Source organism: Colletotrichum aenigma (assembly GCF_013390185.1).
Source record: "Colletotrichum aenigma strain Cg56 chromosome Unknown KSG_Cg56_contig07, whole genome shotgun sequence".
Taxonomy (NCBI): Eukaryota; Fungi; Ascomycota; class Sordariomycetes; order Glomerellales; family Glomerellaceae; genus Colletotrichum; species Colletotrichum aenigma.
The window spans coordinates 2,072,322-2,094,683 of NW_023500913.1; the positions used below are offsets into that span (position 1 = coordinate 2,072,322).

A 22,362-nucleotide genomic window follows, 5' to 3' on the forward strand; every position below is an offset into this window, starting at 1 on the left:
TTACGGGCTTCCAACAGCTTGCTCTGCCGACCCTTCGCCTTGAGGCGCCGACTCACCCGCCCCATCAGCGGCCCTGTGTCTCCTCTTGCGCTTCTTCTTCGAAGGCCCGTCTCCCTCACCTCCTTCTCCTGCTGCCGCGGACTTGACGTCGCCCTTTGGTTTGTTCTCGCCCTCCTCCTGGGCCTTCTTCGACTTTTTGACAGCCAACGGGTTGGGTCCCTTGGGTCCCCTCTTCTTGGCCTTCTTCTTCTCCGCCTTCCCGTCAGCCGACGCGACATCATCTTCCTGGCCTTCGTTCTCGCTCTCGGCGTCGTTGTCGTCGTGTTCGCGCTTTCTCTTTTTCTCGGGCCTGACCAGTCCGTCGCGGAACTTGCTCCTCTCCTCTTTGGTCCTGATTTCCTGGCTCTCCGTCGCCATGGGCTCAAGGATCATGACTGAGCGCTTGATGTAGATCTGAGGGACGCCGGGAATCTCGCGGAGCATGCGGCGGACATCCGCCGACTGGCTGGCGACACAGTATCGATGCTTGTTGACGAGGTTGTCCTTGGGGTCGACGACAGCCTTAAGACACTCCATCGTACCGAGCGGTTCGGGGTAGTCTTCCGGAAGGTGGCCGCATCGTCTGCGCTCGAGGGTCTTCGCGAAATCGATAATCTTGTTCATCTCGGGCTCGCTCTTGCGAAGGTACAGCTTGCGGATCTCGCATTGCGTAATCACTGCAATGTCATTGTCAGCATAGAAAACAGAACAAGATCGTAGAGATGGCCACTCACTTGGCTTGACTTTGCCATGCAGCGTCCGTTCGAGTCCAGCGAGCAGATCGTACTTGAAGTTGTGGCAGTCGACCACCATCTCAGCGTCAACGAGACATTGGTAAGGTTCACGGAATCCCCAGGTCAGCGCATACTGGTTCATAAGCTTGCGATACTGCTTGCTCCGTTTTCCGCGCATTTTGTCGTCGTTGATGCCTCGTCGTAATTGGGTAAGTTGACTGAAGACCGACCGACGTCCTGGTTCTTTTGCCCGAGGTGCTGAAAGGGGAAAAAAAAAGTTGCGCCGGGATAAGATAAGATAAACGATAAGATAGGACCCAGCTCGAACCCAAGCATGCCCGCCGACTAAGGTTTACCCCACCGACTCCCAGCATCCGGTGTATTGCGCGCGAACCAAGCACAGCAACGGACGTCCACATCGGCAAACATCGTAGATTGGGTCTTTGGTTTTTGACATGTGTGAACTTTATTCCATTTGGTGATGGTAATTATCCGATGCAACTAAACTCAGAAAGCCGAAAAACGCCGAATTTCCCCAAGAAGCCCGCTGTCATCCAACCCCCAGACAGGGCATATGCCAAACTATTGAGAATTTGCCCTTGCGAAGCATTCCCCATGCAGCTCTATTCCCAGATGCGCTCGTTTCGTAGTACCGTCCTTGCTCTCATGCTTCGTGTCTCCTGACCAGCGCGGCGACGACGCTGATGTCGTCTAGTTTGCCTATGGTTGTCAATTAGGCGCTGGGAGCATGGAACAATGCTCGGGGGTAACTCACCTCCTTCGGTTGGCAGGCCCTCCTCGATCGCGTGCTCCATGAAGGGGCTTTCGGCGAATGGGTCGGTCGCAATCTTCTTTGCAGCAGCCACCAACTCCTCAGCAGCAAGCTTCATGCCTCCGTTCGCGCCGCCTGTGCGGTCGCCCTCCACTCTGTCCGCTCCGGCCTCTCCATTTTCCCAGCGTTGTATGCTGTTCTGAATGCTGTCGATGATCTCGTGCTCCCAGAGGTTGTCGATGACACCGTCGGACATGGCAAGAACCACGTCGCCCTCTTGGATCTCCACCACATCCATGACAGCATTATTCTCCGGTGTATCGGGGCTGTTCGTCCCAAGTTGCCGAGGGCAATCGAACCAGTGCCACTGCTCCTTTGTCTTGTAGACAACCTTCTCATGCCGCGGCCGCAGAATCATGACTTGACAGTCACCCAGGTTGGTCACATACACCTGGGGGACTGGCTTGCTGCCATCCAGTGTCTTATAATGCAGTAGCGCCCCGCTCGCAGTTGTTGTTCCTTGCCAGTCATTCGGGTCCGATGTCGCTCTCAGCGTCTGCTCGTATGCCGTCTGGAGATATGCCACCGGGTTAGGGGTGAAAGCTCCTCCTTCGGAACCGTGATGTGCAGCATCTTGCTGTACGGCGGTTGCCCAGTAGTGAAGAATCAAGCGCGACCACAGCCTGAGCTAGGGTCAGCTGTTGTATCGGCAAAGAGGCACCATAACCTACCCTGCGTGACCCCTCGGGCGGGTCGACCAAGCGCCTACGCCATCGTTCGCACATATGAAGTTGTCGCTCGCGAAGACAGCATCGTCACCGTTTGTCTGTCCAAGAATGATCTGTCCGTCGACTCTCGCGCGCCGATCACGGCTTCGGTGGTGGGTGCTGAGGGGGTCGGAGAAGGAGCCGGACGGAGGAGACAGGAAGGGCGGCGGAAAGGGCCTCGGAGCTCTCTTCGCGAAGAGCGACACACCGGTCTCGAAGCGGAAGGGTTGCGGTGGTTGATTCTGGTGATGGGCATCGTTCGCAAGCGGCGTCGAGGTCGACAGAGGGCGGAGCGAAGTGTTAACGAGAGTCGGGTGCGGCCATGGTGCGCTTCGAGGGCTTGGAGAAGTTCGAGGCACCCTCGGCGGCCGCGCTGTGAAGGGTTTCGTCGCCGACAAGGGCCCAGGTAGCCTCCTCATTCCCACTATGAGGCAGATCAGGCGCCTTTTGCGATGTTGGATCGCAACTCTCCTGGATAGTTGGGCCTGGAGCCGTTATCTTTGGCGCTGGAGAGGTGCCGCTGGGTGGTGGGCATGGCCGGGGGTCGTTGCGTTGGTTGGGGGCTCTCCGAACCGGGGGTTAAATTGGGTGTACACGTGCATGCGTGTCTGGTTGGCGCATTTCAGCGATGCAACTCCAGCTCCAGCGGTCCGGGTACGTACAACTTAGCTAATGGGCAGCGATGTTTGGCCGCTCTGGCTGTTCTTGGGCTTCCATCCATCCAATGAGTCGACCGAGCCTACATTTCCTAGCTACCTTAGCGACCTAACGCCGACGAGTAAAGAGCTGGCCAACAGACACCTCACAGCTCTCCAGCGAGTCGATGGGGAGCCACATCTTTTCTCCAAACAATGCCCATACTCTGGGACTTCCTTGTCTTCCAGACCGCATAATCGCAAACACGTTTCTCTCGCCAACAATATCCTCCACCGACTAACAGCGCGAAATTTTCTGTTGACGCAAAAACTCTGACTGAAAATTCTGCAACCAAGCAAGCTAGCATTGCGAATATGTGGCAACCAATGCAACCACCTGCAAAAATCGCCATCCCTTCATTAAGACCGAACATGCCGATCCGGCGATTTTTTACAATCCCTGGTTGTTCTGCTCCTCTGGACCCCATCGATATCTCGGTGTTTCCGCTCTGAAGTATTACCTCCCTGGCGTGCCTGGATCGATAAAAACTTTTGCATCTGCCAAACCTCCTCCATCGAAAACAAGCCGTCTGTTGTCATTGCTCCGTCTAAACGTAGAACTTTGGTTCAGCCCAACAAAACGTCTACCGGGCGATCGTCGGTCGAGATCGACAAAGGCTGGCCGGTTGTGGCCGCCGCCGCTTTTCTGCAGCCTCTGCGGCTGCAACATAGCTAAAATAAACAACCCGACTGCCGGCCACCAGACCTCAGCCTGCGTCACACTCTCAAGTCGTTCAACCAAAACGAGCTGGAGGGCTGAGATGACCTAAGCCAGCAGCCAGCCGGCTGACCTGACCGTTGACTCCGGCCGTGTTGATCGCCAGGAGAAAGCCTGGCCACAACATGAAGCGGGAGGAACTGGATGAGGCTGACATGACATGGAAGCCCGGAACCAGACCTGGGCTCGTCAACAGGCGCCGATCTTTTTCTAACAATAAACCCTTGCAGCACAGACATCAGGGAACGCAGCGCACTCGTTACCTGCTTTCCGACGAACCATGCGGCTTTGGTCTGCTTCTGATCTTCGGTCTTGTCCACTTTGCAAGCACACAATCAAGCAGCGAGGCCATTGTGACTCACGAAACCAGACAGCCAGCGCAGATGCCGCGGATCATGATGGCGGCCAGCCAATTTGAGTTGTTAGTCCTTCCATCTCGGATATTTCACGCCAGGCGTACCACCACGTTGGTTCGCGCCTCCACACATGGGTTGTGAACGACTTGACGCCAGCTCAGCAGGGGTGCTCAGGACCCCGTCCACGGACATGACGTAACACGCTCGAGCGACAGGTGGCTCAGCGTCCATCGCTGGACTCGCACCTTCACCGTCTCTGCAATGACAACAAGCTCAGTTTTACTGTCCCGGCATTGCTGTTGGAGGACGGAGAACGCGCGTCAAGATAGAAGTGCCATGAACCACCAGCCAGCCGTCCCTCCCGTCAGCCAGGCCATGTCCAATTGACATTCCTCAAGGCCGTCGCCAATCATTCATTCACCTTACGTCAGCGGCAGAGACCGAGTCCCGAACCTCTCTTCCATTCTTCGCGAGTGGAACGGATGCTTTAAACCCAAGGGGCGAATGACAGCGCCATGGGGCGGACTGGTGTCGTGACGAACTCACAACAGGAGGTAATCAACCAGGTCCGCCTGAGCCGCTGTCGGGAAGCGTGGTTGGGGGCGGGAGCCATGCGCCAACAACACACAATCGCATTGTTCTTGTCACCGGATGCCCAGTTTTAACCGCGCAATTTGGCCAGAGGCTATCCGTCCTTCGGCAATAGGCAAGTCGCTGATGCAGACGAACCGGACCCTTGGAGTGGAAAGCGCCCGACAGCACCGCGACCCCGGGCGTTACAACGCTCCAATCCATCCAGGTCCGGAGCGGCACAACATAATTTGAGGCTAGGGATTTCGTATTCCACTGTCGCCCTGTTCGGTTTCCGACTTGATTGGATTAATCGTACTTCGGTTCGTACTGATTACGGGCCCGGCCTTCTCGGCGAGCGGAGGGCGGAGGGCGGGCGGGAACCGCTTTCCTGAAGGGTCCAGAAAGACGCTGAGATATTCTGGGCCTTTGCAATTTGGTCGTAATGGCCGATTGACAGCCGCCCACCAGTTTCTCACTGGAACACATGGCAATGAGAAGCCATTCATGCCTAGGATCAAGCCATGCCAACGATGCTTCTGGCTCCACGCTTCTTACTAACAACAGCGGACCCAGCCACCTCCAACGCCGCGGCAGACGTGTCGTGAAAAGTGACTGTCCCCGGCGGGACAACCCCTGCTCGTACTGCATGGGAATGGAGCCGGCCAGAGAGGGGGGTAGGAGGTATTGACGCATGCAGGATACAGGCCCGTCATATGGACCCTTTAAGTCAATTTCTTTTTTCCACGTCCGCGTTTTTCGGAGCGACGGCATCCCTGAGCTCTGGAGGCTGGCCTTTGCTGCAGCGGTGACAGACTGGCGGTGGTTCACAGTCCGAGAGCGGTGACGGCGACGGCACTGACATGAAGTTCGTCAAAAACCTCCCCCGTCTGATGTCGTCGACCTGCGGTGTGTGATGCACTGGGCAGTAAAACAACGCAGCGCTTCATTCTGAAGGGCTTGCAAGTGACGGGCAGAGAAAACCCGGCCAGGTGGGTTTCAAATCGGACACAATGCTGACGGCAGATGTCCTCAGAATGCATTGGGCTCTGCAAAAACCCGCGAGGCAGTGTTCTAACGGCGGCAGCGGTCCCTCCCAGCAAATGGAGGGCACTCTGCGGAGAAGGCACAAGACGACGACCAGGGGACCGGCGCCAGCGGCCCCTCCTCTTGTCTTGGGTCACCCTCTACCGCCCCAGCCCCAACCCGAAGCCGCCTGGGAGACCTTGTCAGCCGTCTGGCGCCAACATCTGAATGAGGCAGGCGAGCATTGGATGTGAGTGAACTTGCAAAGTCAGAAATCATGCCATCATGTTCATAGAGATACGTGTATACAAGGGTTTGGCAGCGACTTCGCTGTTTGGCACCAACAAAGTACGCCCATTGCGCAGTACAGCATCTTGGACTATTCGTACAGGACCGGGGTTCTCAGCACCCTGAACGGGAGGGCTGACAGATCGCCCAAGAGCCAAGTCGGCACTGAGTTTCCTTCATGGACCCAGCTTCCAATGAACAGCAACGTTGTTCACTGGGTCGCTGGGCGTTTCGAGGAGACGATGTTGAACGGGTACGTGCAGCTCTTGCATAAGGCAGAACGCATGGAATAGACGAAGTTCCGTGAGCACGACCTTCTCGTTATTGCACCGATTTAGAGCGCGTGGGGTGAGTGGCAGGGAGGAGTGTGAAGGTGAGTGAGTGCAGTTCCAAGTGAGAGGGTGTCGAGGTGTCTTGGAACGGGGAAGGGGGACAAAGAACTTCCATGGTCATGCACATCAAAGTACGTAGTTGAGTTGATGACCGCCGCCTGTGACCAAGCGTGCGTCGGTGATGGGATGGATGCTGGCTGCACCAAATCGGACGGAACGGAGGCAAGTCAGACTTTGGGGTGGCTGCCACCGCATGTGGTTCGTCAAACAGGCGGAAAGCACTGCGACGCTGCGGCGTGTTTGATTCGTACCATCCAGCTTGTAACTTGGGGAAACGGCTTAAAGCTCCAAGGCAGACGAGAAGTAATGTATCGAAACGCGAGGTTTAGTCAACAACGCGCAAACGAAGCCGGGGCGTTCTTTAGAGTACATAGAGCCTCCCTTTGGGAGTTCGAACACACTTTTTAGTGTTTGCTTTTGTTTCCAGGTTGCATGGAAGAGCTTGTAAGACAGCAGACGGGCGGCCAGAGCCCAGCTTCCATCCCTTCCCTTCCCCTTTTGACTTGGGACAATTTTATTCGAGTGTCGATTGTTCGAGTCTCCCTTCCTTGCAGTGATCACTTGCGGACTTTGCGGCTGAACCCTTCCGTCTTTTGGTTTAATGAGCCGGACGGTGAGACTGGCGGAGGCTGATATGCGACAGACATCCACCGCAAGGGATTAACGGGGTGAGGCAATACCGAGACCGAACATTGAACTAAAGGAAGGTAGGCGGAGGTCGGGAATCGACAAAAGTAAACCCCGAGGCCCCCGATCGTAAATCACGGCATCCGATACGGGCAGACATCGCACACCACATGCGGAAAGGTGAGGAGGAGGCACACTTCGTCGTCACCTTTTACTGCACAGCCACTCTGAGGGTCACTGGCCAAGTGCGGTTAATAGTAGTAGCCCGGACCCCGTTTATTGGACGAGGTCGAGCTCACTCCCCAAACACCCATGAGATGATGTTGTTGTTTTTTTCTTTGCGGCGGGATGCACGGAGTTTCTGCTGGTCAATAGATATTACTTGGCAGACCTGGGGGACGGGCGTTTTCATCATTGTGGAAAGCCAAAACTGACGAGGCGCTGGCTGCGGCGCTGCGAGAGTAGGAGAGGAGAGAATGTGTGACACGGGGGAACCAGCATGAGTGCGGACGAAGAAAAAGAACGAAGACATGGAAGTCTGAAATGCCCATTTCTTTCTTCGACCGCCTCCCTAATCAGATTGCATCTCCCGTGTTCTTCGGTTCCCCAGCCTCTAGCCTTCCTCTGCAGAATGGCCTGGAACATAGGGCGTCAGGCGTACCTTAATCCGTCCCAAGTTCGTCCACCGGCCACGGGGTGTGGCCCAGGGGCACCCGACCCGGCTGGCACTGAGGCGTGGCAAGAGGCGCATCCATCTTTCAGACCCTTTCCAACTTTGTGCGATGAGATGCCTGTTTCTCGTAAGAAGAATACTGGGGGATGCCAAAGCTGAGAAGACGAGTCAAAGAGTTCGTCTTTGAGGTTGCAAACAGCAAACTTGGAGAACCGCGAAATCGAGATACTCTAGCAGGGCCAAGCCGAGATATCTGTATCCGTCCGGCGCTTTCCCTCTGTTACGAATTACGAATTACGCCGGCATCTGCGCTGTCAGATTCTCTAGCCTGCGACTAAGTACCCAAGTCTCACTCACACGTACCCGGCGGAAACTGGAGCGACTGGGTACGGCGCGAGGACGATCCAGCCACAGCCGACACCGACCTCGCGTTTTTTTCGTCTTGTCATTCTGTAGTCCTCCGGTCGGCCTACATACCTGCTCAGCTAGCGATCGCCTCATCCACCCGATCTCTTGAGTCTTGTTAAGTTGTTGGGAGGGGCGGCCAGCGTTGCGCGTCCATCCACCAGCACCCCTGTCCAACCTTTGCCTACGAGGGGCAGAAGAGGTACATTGTCCGCACAGCTCTGGAGCTCAACTGCAACTGCGGGCCAGTCCTTCCCGTGCGAGGTAGCGCCAGAGAAACAGACTCAGTTGGTCTGCGCCGTTCGTTTCTGCAAGCTGGCGCTTTTAGCATATCCGCCACACTTCATATTCACGCCGCCGCATTATTTCGCAACAACTCGCTCATCAGAGCAACTCCCTGACCCCTGAGGTAGATCTTGGGCGAGGCGATACAGGGATCCGTAGAAACAAGAGGAGTCAAGCAAGAAAACAGAGAGGCTGCGGCGGATTCAATGATCGGTCAGGAGGGAGGGGGGATAAACGATTCCAGGCCGTATGTACAGCAGTCCCGCAGAGCCCGTAGACTGGCTCGTCTTGGCAGCCAAGGGCTTGGGTCCTCCCAACGCAGCGAGAACCAAAGGCGGAAAGCAAGGTGGTAGGAACCTTGACGTGCTGCATGCGCATCGTCCGGCTCATCCGTAAGGTGAACCATTGGCATCCGGCCATATCGACGCATCTCGTCGGGGCGGGCTTTTTCTGGCTCCTGCTTGTGTCCCCCTCCCCGCCTCTTTTCTCAATGGAGGATAAAACCGGCGCATAAGAGGTCTCCATCCCCTTGCAGTTGGAAAAGGTACGGTGTGAAAGGAAAGGAAAGGGCCCGGTGGTTAGCAAAGCCGGCTTACAGGGGTTGTTTGTGTCGATTCATATGCGTCAAGACACAATGAACAGAAGGACGAGACTCGCGAGGGACACAACGCAGTCAGATAGAACACCTTACTTGGGTCGATGGACAAACACGAGAAGGTCCAAGGCAAAAGCAAATATCGATCGATAACAAACGCGGAAAACGAGGTGGTTGAAAAAAACACGTCAAAAAAGAAGTGTTGGTTTAGTGCGGCGCTTGTCGGGAAACTAGCAGCCGCCAACAGCGAGTCGGCAGAATCATCAACATCATCGTCATGGCACGGCGTGTGGAAGGTGTTGAAGGCACCTGCTACTATGCAGTAAGTAGCTCCGCATAACGAACGCCATTACGTCGTCGGCTCTAGTTCCGGGGGCTGCCTGGCCATCTTTAGCCAAGGGTACCTCAGCATCCACGCCCCGGCCGGCGTCTGTGCCCCTAGTCGCATAGCAGCAACGATTGGGTCTTGGGACCACGGATAACCTGCCAGCCGCTGTCCGCAACCCGCCGCCGCACCGACGTCTTCCTTGGTGAATAGGTACTTGTGTGGTGAGGTGGGTGGTGGTGTCGGTGTCGACGGGAGGTGGTGACCTAGGCCGGGTGCTGCTACTGCTGCGACCTTCCTGCCGCAGCTGGAGTCGAGCAAGGCCCGGTAACGCGAGGCAAGACGGGATGGGACTGGACTGGACTGGCCGCAAGCAAGGCCAGTCAGTCCGTCAGTCAGTCAATCAGGCACAGACAGGCAAGGAAAGAGGCAAGGAGAGGCAAGGTCTGGAAGCAAGTCACCGCAGTCAGAGGAAGGCGGTGTTTCCCATGGAAAGGTAAGGTAATTAATTCTTGTTGCATAATACTCCGCGGTACGCCTCGTCTTTTTGACACGTCCTCACGCGGGTTTCCAGCCAGGTTCATACATCATCTTTGCTCTTCGTCTTCCTTTTCCTTTTCACTCTTCCCTTATTTTCCCTTGCCTTGCTCGTGGATCACGTCTGCTCTGCTCTGCTCCTGTCTCTCTGCTTTGGGGAACCCTACCTTACACCCCCCGTCGACCTACGTACTCTTGCCTCACCATTTGCACCGCCGCATCCGCTATCAGAGGTGCACTTAATTACTGACCCTACTTGATACCCCTACCGGCCACTGCCCTGCGACAACATTGAAGACGAAGACGACGACGACAACACCCATCGACGACGTCCATGTACGAAGTCTAGGCCTAATATCTCCTCACGTTTCGCCTTTGCTCCGAAGCTGGAACAGCCTCGATTCGTTCCCACAACGTTATTAAACCCACCTTGCACACACGCGCGCCGACCCTGCCCGCCTCGCATCAGACTCACTCACCACATCTACCTTATCCCCCTCAGGTAATTACTACCCGTCTGTTCGTACCTCGACGCCGAGTCGGAACACACGGGCAGCATCGCATATCGCCCCGACCGGGTTCTGCTACGAATACGTACGACCGACGACAGTCTCCCCCCCCGGTCGCCGCCGCATATTGGAGTCTCCATACTCATTCCTCGCCGTGCGCTCGCTCGACTCGACTCACCCACGATTGGCGTTTTTGCGTCTCGTCCAAGACCCGAGGAACAACCCAAGACAGGTTGCTGTCTCTCAGTAATTTAGTTGCATGGTTGCTGGCTTGGCGGGAGAGCGCCAGCTGCATTGCGTAGGCCACCGCAAAGATGGGCCGTAATCGAGGTTCGTGCTCCCTCATCGCATTCCCAGTTGTCCCCAAGCCGTTCGTTCCCCTTCCCTTTCCATGTCTTGCCATCGCCAGGTCTGGCTGCCGCTTGTCTCACTCGTCGCGCAACATGCGCGCCGGGCTTGTCGTAGGAGGCTGTTCCAACTTCCCGGCTGGCTCCTGGCATGCGTGCCTCGACGTGCATCCCAATCCTAATATCCCGTCCCGTCCTCTGCGCATCATTGGCATCACCACCACAGACGCTCGCATACACACAGTCACGCACGCGCTATTACCTTTTCACACACTTGCGTCCAACTAATATCAATAACACCCTGGCCCGGCCTTCTTACACCTGCCTCATTACCCTCACAAGTGTTCCTTCATCGGCAGAGCAGAGCAGGCAGCGTGGTTCAGTTCAGCTGGTCCTGGATCACCGTCATCCCCGTCGCAATCTGCAATCACTATCCCCATCCCACCTTATCCCTTCCCGTGCTACCCATTCATCTCCATCAGCCATCCCTACCCGTCGCTGTCACTGCCCCCCCCGGTCCCCCGTCACCACCATCCTTTAGCCCCCATCTTTGGTGTCTCCATTGTTGATTGCTTTGGTGGCCCTTCTCGTCCGTCCGCACTCTATTCGTACTCTCACCTCACAGCGCAGCGCCGCCGCGCCGCCCAGAGCGCACCAAGCAGCGCCCACTCCTACCCGCAGTGCGCAATCGCACTGCAAACGCATAGTGCCTGGCCTACCTCGCCTGCCTTAGCTACCCTAGTACGCGCTGCGTCTGCGTATGCGTCGTACTCCGTACCCCCCTTCCCGCCCATCGTCGTCCCTTCCCCTTTGCTTTGCTGCCCAGTGGGTGGCCCCTTCCCCCTCCCGCATCGTCCACGGGCCCGGTCCACGTCCACGCTCCTGCTCCTCTCCCTCGCGAGACCCCCCTCACATCGGCACCCCGTTCGCCGGTCCTGGCCAATTACTTGGGCGTCAGGCGATAATATTACTTTTTTATCCAGCGGTGTTGCTGTTAGGAGTTCGTAGTTAGGCGCGCATTATGCTGACCAAGTCTGCTTCGGGCACAGTCCTGTCCTTCATGTCCCAATTTTCCGTTGGTGGCACACCGAGGGACGCCAGTAAGAATCAACCAACTCCAAACTCGTCGCCTCCCCACGACTCGACGCCCTTTCCTCCGTACAACAAGCACCACTCAACACCACCACAATCAAAAACAGAGCCCTTCCCCGAACCCCCCGCCAGCTTCACCAACCGTCCCGCAACACCTCCTTCGCCTTCGCGACCACCACCTGCCGGCGCGCACGAATATGCCTCGTCTCCTGCACATACAAATACTTCTGTAAACGACTCTCCCATCAACAGCCCACGAGGCCGTCAACGCAGCTCCTCCCGCCCACTTTCGATGGTAATGCCATACCAGCCGCCCCTCATGGACATCAACGAAGACACCATACCGGAGCTGCAGCCTATCTTCACTTTCCTGAACAGCCACGCGAACAAGCTGTATCAGGAGGGCTACTTTCTGAAATTGGACGATCAAAACACTCGTGCGTATTTTTTACATTTGTTTTCATCTTTTTGGCCTTGCTCACTCACTCTCTCGCCCCTTCTCACATGAGAGTTTTGGTTTATTTATTTTTCCCTGCATAACCCTGCAGCTGTCAAAGCAAAGATGCGAGGCACATCGGACGAATTTATTTCTGACACAGATTCACAGAGGGCAAGCCCAATGCGGACCGCACCTGGACGGAGTGCTTCGCGCAGCTCGTCGGCACCGTCCTGTCGCTATGGGACGCTGCAGAGCTGGACGCCGCCGGAGAGGATGGTGAGATCCTGCCAAAATTCATCAACCTGACGGATGCGTCAATTAAGATGGTGAGTCGCCAGTGACGATTGTTAACTTTTTGGGGATCGCGCCCAGACCCTCGGGAGGGCAGTCGGGAGATGTGACGGCGGGGGACCGAGTGCTAATTTAATCTTTCCCTTGGCGAACAGATTGAATCCCTACCAACACGATCGAATGACGAACAGCCGCTGCAGAACATTCTCAGCATCTCAACTGCCGGCAGAAACCGCTATTTGCTGCACTTCAACTCCCACCACTCACTAATTCAATGGACCGCCGGAATCAGACTCGCCATTTTCGAGCACTCCACCTTGCAGGAGGCTTACACCGGCGCCCTTATTGCCGGCAAGGGCAAGTCGCTCAACAACATCAATCTCATTATGGACAGATCCAGGTTCAAGACTGAAGAGTGGGTTCGCGTGCGATTCGGTGCAGGAGTCCCCTGGAGACGCTGCTGGTGTGTCATTTCTCCACCCGACGAGAAGGAGTACCAGAAGGCACAGAAGGAGATGCGCAAGAAGTCGCCTTACGACCGTTCTACTCCGGTTCTCAAGGGAAGTATCAAGTTCTACGACACCAAGAAGGATGGTAAGAAGCAGAAGAAGGCTCGACCGATAGCGACGATTACCGATGCCTATTCATCATACGCCATCTACCCGCAGGCCAAGTCGCTGATTGACGCATCCACCCTGCTCAAGATCGAGGGCAATATCACCATCCACTCCGAGCCGCCTTCCTCGACCGAGGGCTTCGTGTTTATTATGCCCGAAACCCACCCTGCAGTCAGCGGCTTCGAGATGCTGCTGCGTTTCCTCTTCCCCACCTGGGACACTTTCGCCCTCTACGGCCGCCCCGGCAGACTGGTTGCCAGTGTTCTGGACCCCAGATCACTCATGTTCGCCATGCCCAAGCACCGAAGATACGGCTATCTCGAAATTCTGGATGTTTCTGGACTGATTCTGACGGAGGGAAGCTCGTCTTGGTCTGAGCGTGAATGGAGAAAGCAACTCAAGGAGCTGACTGGTAAGCGAATGAATGCTGTGGATGAGGCTGGAGGCACCAGACAAAGGAGCGGCAGCAAGAGAAGCAACCGCCTCAGCTTTGGCAATGGAACGTCAAGCCCTGTTCCAGCCAAACCCCGAGTTGGCTTTGCTGATGACGCCATCTCAAACCGTTCATCCCGATCCATGTCTTTGGGTGCTCCCAACCGTTCAGAGACTGCACCTGTCACCACTTCCCGCCCACCTCCTGCATTGGCTGGTCTGGGTCTGAACAAGGCGAACCACGCACGCAACTCCTCAGACCCCCATCTGCTGGTTCATGCACCCCCTCGCAACGAGGACAGAGGCTACGACAGCTCCTACAGCAATTCCTACAACAACTCACCTGCCCGTGGCCCGACCCCAGTTAAGGGTATCCTCCGCTCAGGCACCCAGAGTTCCGATGATGACACAGCTCGCAGCACCCCTGTGAGGGACTTGGAGAACAATGTCCGCTCCATGGAGTCTCCCGAGCCTGTTGCAGCTCCTCCTGCTTTCAACTACGGACCTCAGTCCAAGCCTGCAGGCAAGCCGTACCACTCACCTGATCTTCGCAGAGCTACCAGTCGCTTGTCCAACACGACCTTGTCCCAGCTGGCCAAGGCTGGAGGATTCGCTATTCCCCCTGATGATCGTTCGGAGAGTTCTTCTGAGCGCAGAAGTGGAGAGGACGCTGCAGGACCCAACCCATTGGTACAAACTCATGCCGCCAATAGTGTGGGAGGATCTGCTGACAACATCTTCACTGGTGAAGCTCTAACCCACAACACTCCCCCTCCTGCGGACTCGCTGCCGCCCCCTATCCCACCCATGAACCAGAAGCGTTCTCGATCTCCCCTTGCTCAGCACTCGTTCGGCCCCCCTAGCCCTCACCCTCGCGGTCCTCTGCCCCCCAACCCTCAATCCCGTGGCGCCCCTGATGCGAGACCCCCTCCCGACATGCGTCCTCCCCAAGACATGAGAGGCCCCCAGCAATTGAGAAGTACGGAGCAGCTTCGAAGCCCCGTCGAGGGTCAGCAGTCCCCATTCCCCCCTTACGATGCGAGGCCTCCCCCTGGCCCCGGTATGAGAGGCCCTCAACAGATGAGAAGCATCGAGCAGATGAGAAGCCCAGTTGAAGGTCGACCTCAGCCAAACTTCTCTCGCCCCGAGGGAACGAGAACCCCTCCGATCGGTGGTGACGGTCGGGTTCCGACGCCTGAGATGAGGAACCGGGGCATGACGGGACCTCCCCCGCCCCAGCATCGCACCCTGCCCCCGCTCAACACGGCAAATGCATTCCAGCGAAAGCCACTTCCAGCTCGCTCAGACAGCCTGAGAAGCCCACAAGAGACCCCGGTCTCGGCGTCCAGCGGTGGCAGCTGGGGAAACAACATCATCGATCAAGCTGCCTTCTCCCAAATCCGATACAACGATAGCCCTCGCCACACCCCCGTACCCGAGCAACAGATTCGCAGAAAGCCGACGACGCAAAGTGACAGCAGCTACTACGACGACAACGCATCCAATGTCAGCCCGGACTACGCCAGCCGCAAGTCGAGTGAAACCCAGCATTCCCAAAAGTCTTTCGAGAGACCCCGTGTTGGTGTTTTGAAGACAGTGGGCGGTGCCGATTCTGACTCTGGAAGCGAAAGGTTCAACATCCCCGAGGTCAACTTTGGCCCTACTCTCAACTACGGCGCCAACCAGCCAGCCAGAAACAAGACCCCTACCCCGATGAACCCGCAAGGAATTCCTGGACCTCAGAGACCCTTCTCACCCGCTCTGAAGTCACCTCCGCCTGAGGGCGGACACAACCGCCAGGAGTCCGAGGACACCATGAGAAAGGTCGCTTGGCAACCTGGTGCTGCTACCGTCGGAACTGGTCACGCTGGTCAGGGCATCAGTGCCGAGCAGTTTGTCCAGCAGCGCGCTGCTCAGGCGACTACTCCTATGTACGGCCACGGCCGCACTCCCTCTGGCAATGTTCTTACTATGCGATCGATGACGCCAACGCCCTCGATGACCCAGAACACTTCTGCCGAGAGACTGGCTCGCCACTCGCGCAGCAGTTCCGCGGATCTTCTTCAGCGACCTGGCTCTCGTGGTGCCAACGCCGTTCTCGACATGACGAACTCTGCCGAGGGCCCCTCTCACCTCTCTGCGCGCGAGCAAGAGCACGTGGCCCGCATGACTGGATCGCCCCTTATCAGCATGGCCGGAAACAGAAACGCCAACCAGGGACAAGGAGCCGGATTGGTAGGAGCAATCCAGGCTCGTGAGCGCGAGAGAATGCAGGCGAAGCAAGGCATGAACACGCAGGCGGTGCAGCAGGCTATCAACCAGCGGCAGCAGCAGCAGGCAATGGCCTACCAGCATCAGCTCCAGAGACAGCAGCAGCAACAGGTGCAACAGCAGCAGCAGCAACAGCAGGCTTATCAACAGCAGATGTACGCCCAGCAGCAGCAAATCATGTCTCCCATGTCACCGCAGCAGGGCATGTACGCTCAAAGCAACATGTCTCGCGGACAGATGGGACCCCCTCGTGGACAGCCGAACGTCTACGGTGCTCCTGCTCAAAACTTTGGCTATGGACAGCAGGGTGGCTACGCGCAAAGCAATGGCTTTAGTCAAGGAGCCAGCTATCCCCAGGGAGCTACCTACGCCAACCCAATGGCTATGCGCCAGGGACGCCAATCGCCTGGACCCCAGATGATGGACCCGAGATTCATGCCTCAGGGAGCCTACTCTCCCGGACCTCAGCAGGGCGGCAGACAACCCTACCAGGCACAGTACCAGGGCCAGGCTTTTTAACTGGTCTCACATATATGGAACGATGATGGAGGAGGTTAATGAAACACCCCAGTTGATACCAGGGACAAGGCACTACCACACAAGCCTTGACCACGGAAAAAAAAAAAAAAAGTGTATTATCATAGCGGGAGGAGAGTCCCACGGAAGGCGTTCGGGGGGAATGACAGCCACAGGCAAGTTGGCTGATGCATTGGTTTCTAGAGAGACTGGATAAGCATCTGGGTTTTTCTTTTGTCAAACGAGTAGAGTCAGAGTACAATAGCATGGCTGGCAAGTAGCATAACGATCAGTAGAGACGGCCGAAGACATATGACAAGAATGCATTGATTAACTTGATTGCCTGCCTGGTGCGTGATTGCTACTTTATTTGCTCTACCGACGGTTCTAGGGAGGGAGATATGATTCTTGCACGGACGCACTGCTGCCTTCTTCTCGGTCGATCATTTGCAGTGTTTATCCCTCGCCTAGGCAGTCGACGATGGACCGTTGTCGTTCACACGTCACGACCAAGACCAGCAGGATAGTCTCGAAACAGCTTGGACTGGTCTGCAATTATGGGACGGTCCAGCGGGGGGTATCAACCTAGGAGGTCTGCCGCCGCCAGCTTAATTAAGTTTAGGCATCGGGCAGGGAGTCATGACGAGGACCCTGTTGTGTCTGTGTGCTCGTCAAGCTCTTCTGCCGAGAAGAAAGTCTAGGACCCTGGCTTCCGGTTCTCAGGGGGTTGCGAGTCGCCACCGAGTGGCTGGCAAGCCATGGCTGGGCACCTCAGAGCTGGGCACCTCAGAGCTGGGCATCTATTGGTGCACGGTGCTTGTCTAGTCCTGCCAGCTACCTGAGATACGGGGGGCTAGTGCCTCTCTGTGGCATTCTGGTTCAGCGGAGTTTGGGTTCTGAGCAGGCTGCCTCGTGGACACTGGACGACCCGCCGAGTCTCAGACGGCTGACAGCCAGTGGCTCGTCGCACCCGCGCAAAAAGAGAGACATGTCGCTCTCGAGGCCAACCTTGAGTGCACGCACGCCCACCACGCCCACGCCTTCGCGTCCAGACGCCGTCATCTGACTTGTCGTTGACCATTTCTGCCACGGTCACGTCAACCGCGAGGCAATCGCGTCGATTGATGCATCTTGTTCCCGCGTGTGCGTGTTTGGTCTGTCCCCTGCCTGATACCTGCTATCCATCATTCGAGGTCTTCTCGTGTCTTGCTGTTTGCTGGCATGACGTCCTTGCAGCAGTCTTGATTTATAAAGGACGTTGCTGGGTGACGGCGGAAACAACCCCTCCACCACCAACCATCCACAGTATCCTGCGCAAAGTAACGTTCGCTCGTCCGCTCGCTCGCTACATCCTTGGCCTCCAATTTCAAGAATCTCTGGCGAACGACGCAAACACGACACAGAACCATACCCCGCCGATCGAGAGCCAAGGCGACCGGCCACCGAGTCCGACTTCGAGTCCACGTCCTCCCACCGAAGCCTGTAGCGCCTAAGGAAAAGCCCCCGACGAAAAAGCAAACATCACTAGACCTGTATGCGCATCTAGGGCTCTCGAAAGCATCACCACTTCTTTCCTTAGCCAACACTAATAAATGCATTATCCGCCACTTCAGTCCAGCCGCGCCTTTTCCTCGCACTGGACTTTTCCGATTGACCCCTTACGCCAGGCCGCCTGTCCCCGGTCTGCGGTCGCGACGGCAGCCTAGACGAGCCTCAGGAGCCTTTTCGTTCGCAAGCTGGTCCCAATGGAGGGTGATGGGTCGCAGCCGACCCAAGGTACGCATTCATGAGCGTCGGCTACTTGATGCTTCCTCTTGTCTTGTGCTTGCGACCAGACGCTAACCATTTGCTTTTCCAGCAACCCAGAATGTCCTCGATCCCAGGCGCATAGGCAAGCAGAACTCGGGCTTCTCAGATGAGGATATCTCCGACATCATCTGCTTGCTCTACCCACACTCCGATTTCGCCCGCCGAGAGATCCATCGTATCGCCAGGGAACATTCGCCTCATATCATAGTGCGAGCAGAGGCAGATGCTGTGGAGCCTGACTACGAGCAGGAAGACAGGGCCGACCAGTTCCAGCTGACACCTCCGAATTCCGAATATGCCGTGATCCTGAGGTTGTCGGCTCAAACGAAGGATCCCCTCAATGGGTTTCTGTTTGGCCGCAACGTCACTCGCTGCGACATATGTTTTGCCAACGACCCGATGAAGCGTTTGAGCAATGTCCACTTTCGCATCTACGTCAACTCGTACGGAGTCGTCATGCTCGAGGACCAGTCCACGAACGGCACCTTCGTCGACGGCACCCTGCTGCGCGCCAAGTCCAAGGCCCCAAACGAGAAATGCGACACGAGGAGGGTCCTTAGTCACGGCTCCAAGGTCAAGATTCTAATGCATCATGAGGCTCACGACCTCGAGTTTTTGGTTAGGTTACCCAAGAGGCAGGGCGAATATGATCGGGCGTACATCTCAAAATTGGAGGAATACTTTGACAATATGGAGCGCTTGCGTCAAAAGCAGAATGAGACCATCACCCCTGGTCCAGGCGGTCACGTCGACCTCTTCAATGCACCTAGAAGACAGCAAAATGCCGTGCCGCGGAGGATAGCGTTGCCATCCGGACCGACCCAGAGCAATACAGAGAGGTTCTCGAGGGAATGGGATGGATCCGGCAAGTACAACCGCATCAATACGATTGGTAAGGGAGCATTTGCCGTAGTATACAAGGTCACCTCCAAATTTGACGGCAACCCCTATGCTGCCAAAGAGCTCGACAAGCGTAGATTCATCAAGAACGGGGTTATGGACCAGAAGGTGGAAAATGAGATGAAAATCATGCAGAGGCTTGAACATGTAGGCTGCGCTTCCCTCCATCTTGCCCGTACCTGCAGATCACTGACCGTGAACAGCCAAACATTGTTCGATACATCGAGCACTTCGACTGGGAAAACCGTCTATTTATCATCATTATGGAGTTCGTTGGCGGCGGCGACTTGGGGAAGCTCATCAGCACCAGGGGGCCCTTACAAGAGAAATCTGTGAAGCAGATGGCATCTCAACTGCTGAGCGCTTTGGCACACTTGCACGAGAATCACATCACCCACAGAGATGTCAAGCCCGACAACATTCTGATTCACTCACTGTCTCCATTCGATGTGAAGCTGACCGACTTTGGGCTCTCGAAAATGGTGGACAACGAGCAAACTTTTTTGCGGACCTTCTGCGGCACACTGCTCTACTGCGCACCAGAAGTATACTCGGAGTACGCTGAATACGATGATCAAGGGCGTCGGCACCCGCGCAACAGGGTCAAGCGCGCTGCTGTAGGGCAAAGATATGACCATGTCGTCGACGTCTGGTCGCTTGGTGGAGTTTTGTTCTACGCCCTCACTGGCTATCCGCCGTACCCCGTTAAGAACGGTGTGAGCCACTCGGAGTTGCTTCACACCATCATGACGCAGCAACTTAACACGACGCCGCTAGTGAGGGCCAACATTTCTCAGGAGGGCATCGAGTTTCTTCGTCTGATGCTGGAGAAGCGACCGGAATGCCGTGCGACGGTCAAGGACTTGCAGTCCCATCCATGGCTGGGGGCTTTCCGAGTCAAGTCGCAGCCAAGCATCGACCAGTCATTTGATGAAATTACGGATGAGGAAGAGGAGCTCCAGATCAACGCCTCACAGCTCAGCTTGCAAGACGGACAATCCCGCACGCTGGCTGACGAGGAACCGCAATTCGAGGATGTAGTCGACGACGACATTGTAGACGACTTCATAGAGGAGGATTCCGAAAAGGAGAACGGCACGTTCGGGCCTCCTGGGCAAGGAGCTCAGCCGAAATTGTTCGGGGAAGTCAATGTGTCGGCTGTTGGAAGTTCCGGGGTAATACCAGAGGACCGCCTCAACCTGGGCGAGTCGAGTATTATTAGCGGTGAAAGCCTGGAGACGGAGATTCGGGACAGCTATGACTCGGGAGACGTCTCGACCATTATCGGACAGAAGCATCCCAGTAGTGGGGCAAGACTATCCGTCTCTGCTGCCGAAGGTCAGTCCGTGGATCAACTGCAAAGCTTGGTCAGGAATGTCGCTTCGCAGAGCCTCGGTGCTACGGAGGCTGATTTCCAGATGATATCTGCAGCAACTTCGCAGGTAAACGGCACATTCTACACCGCCAGCAAAAGGAAGCCGTCATCTGTCGACACAAGCGATGAGTTCGAACCAAGACCTCGGGAGAAGCCAGCCTTCAAACGCCTAAAGTCTGAAGGGAATCTTGATGCCCTGGTGGACCAAGAGATGGAGGAGTACAAGCTTCTTGCTTCAGTGCCACAAATCAAGAGACTCGAATCCGGGCGTCAAATCGACAAGCCTTACAACAAGATTGGCTTCTGGGGAAGCAACCTCGCCAGCTGGCATCTGAGATATCCCGAGATGACCCAGCTCCAATATGACATGTTCGACCGAGCAGCTCAATCACGGGGCGAAAAGTTCGAGCCTGGCCAGTCGCCCCTGTGGGAATTGGCTTTCAAGTACTTCCCTCCAAGCAACGGCCTGCCAGCGCTGCACGTCAACGAAGCGTCAACCATCAACGACACAAAGACAATGCTGAAGCGGGACGATAGAAAGGTTTTGGACGGAGCTGAGTGGGACATTCCTGCCACGGCACCCCCGGCGGAAGAGGATTCGCTTCCAGATACCTTGCCTCCAGAAACCCAAAACATCATCGTTCCGATACAGGAGAGGACGAGGACGAAGCGAGCCGTTGCTGTTCTCGAGTCATCGCCTGGATCGGTCGTTTCTGGAATCTCTGTCCCAGTTAATGAAATCGTCATGTCTTGGGGCAGAGGACCGGAGAACATGATTATATATGATCCAAAGACGGAGATAAGAGTTCCAAAATACGCAGCCAAGATCGTCTTGTGGAAGGATGGCTTTGACCCCAACAGGTGGCGACGGGAACAGCCTTGGGACAAGAACGACACCGGGGCTGGCTATACATTTTATCTCTCGACAAAAGCCACCAACGGCGTTCTCCTCAACGGCTACGGTCTTCCGTCGCACGACTGCAAGAACCCCACCGGTGCAGCTCGCAACTGGATACCCATCTACGATGGCGACGAGATTGTTGTTTGGGGAACGCCTGCCGATACAAGTCAGACCAAAGTCACCTTCCGGTGCTTCTGGGGCGACTCGTCCCGGCCTCGCCCGGAAGACGTACCCCTCCAACGTGTTTCCTCATCGACGGCGCGTAAGCTGGACGAGGCCAGCGCCAAGGCTGAACGGCGAATCCGGACAGACGCGGAGAAGAGTCGGCTTCTGAGCGAGGCGGCCGAGGAGCATGGCGAGAGACGAGCTAACATTGAGAGGGAGCGCGAGCGCAGTCGCTTCTTTGAGGAGAAGCGCCTCGAGGCTGTAAGGTACGTGGCGCTCAGGACGGCATCCAGACGCGGATCGCCGGCCAGCGCGCCCCCGACGGCCATGAGGGGGCAGACACCAGGTTTGGGAGTTCCGTCGCCACTACAGGATTCCCAGAGCCCACCCAAATAGGATGCCGGTAGGGCAAGGTCAGACGTTCGTAGCCCATCATCACGCCACCAAGGATCCAGAAAGCCTGGTCGTGGCAGGCCACCTCGTTGATCCGTAGGTTGGGGGCGCCTTTAAAGGAGCTGAATGGTCGGCGGTAGAAGTTAATGTATAAGGTGCTCAAGCGTTGCGAGAAGAAAGAGAGAGCGAGAGAGAGCACGAATGCAATATCAGTACAGGGCATCATTAGAGTACACGTTTTGGAATAGCCTGCTATGGGCATTCCAGGTTAAGGGCTGGTCAGGATTGGGGAAGAGACGGGAAAAGGTCTGTTCGGGGCAGGCAAGAGTAGGATAGATGACTACGAAAATCATGAATGCAAAAAGACATTGATACCTTGACATTCGCAGTCCGTGCTACGGAAACGCAAGCGAGAAGATGCAGAATCCATCGTTCGAGCTCAGGAGAACGGTCTTCAGTGTCTAATCTAGTCGTCAATTGCTTTTGTCAGAGTATAGCTAG

The 22,362-nt window shown here is 56.2% G+C and overlaps 4 protein-coding genes across 4 annotated transcripts; 2 read left to right on the forward strand and 2 right to left on the reverse strand.

The window, feature by feature from the left end:
• Window positions 1-951, reverse strand: utp23 (rRNA-processing protein utp23; the record flags this gene model as incomplete). Its single annotated transcript, XM_037326058.1, has 2 exons — window positions 1-716; window positions 774-951. The coding sequence occupies 2 exons, from the start codon at window positions 949-951 to the stop codon at window positions 1-3; spliced, it is 894 nt and encodes a 297-aa protein (XP_037174872.1).
• Window positions 952-1,437: 486 nt separating this feature from the next.
• Window positions 1,438-2,731, reverse strand: CGCA056_v010812 (putative protein phosphatase 2C 80; the record flags this gene model as incomplete). Its single annotated transcript, XM_037326059.1, has 3 exons — window positions 1,438-1,493; window positions 1,549-2,228; window positions 2,277-2,731. The coding sequence occupies 3 exons, from the start codon at window positions 2,729-2,731 to the stop codon at window positions 1,438-1,440; spliced, it is 1,191 nt and encodes a 396-aa protein (XP_037174875.1).
• A 9,340-nt stretch (window positions 2,732-12,071) lies between these two features.
• On the forward strand, window positions 12,072-16,321 carry SKG3 (the record flags this gene model as incomplete). The annotated part of the gene is made up of 3 exons (XM_037326060.1): window positions 12,072-12,189; window positions 12,360-12,517; window positions 12,638-16,321. The coding sequence occupies 3 exons, from the start codon at window positions 12,072-12,074 to the stop codon at window positions 16,319-16,321; spliced, it is 3,960 nt and encodes a 1,319-aa protein (XP_037174874.1).
• Window positions 16,322-18,063: 1,742 nt separating this feature from the next.
• Window positions 18,064-21,864, forward strand: RAD53 (Serine/threonine-protein kinase RAD53; the record flags this gene model as incomplete). The annotated part of the gene is made up of 3 exons (XM_037326061.1): window positions 18,064-18,094; window positions 18,177-19,174; window positions 19,231-21,864. The coding sequence occupies 3 exons, from the start codon at window positions 18,064-18,066 to the stop codon at window positions 21,862-21,864; spliced, it is 3,663 nt and encodes a 1,220-aa protein (XP_037174870.1).
• Between the last annotated feature and the right edge of the window lie 498 nt (window positions 21,865-22,362).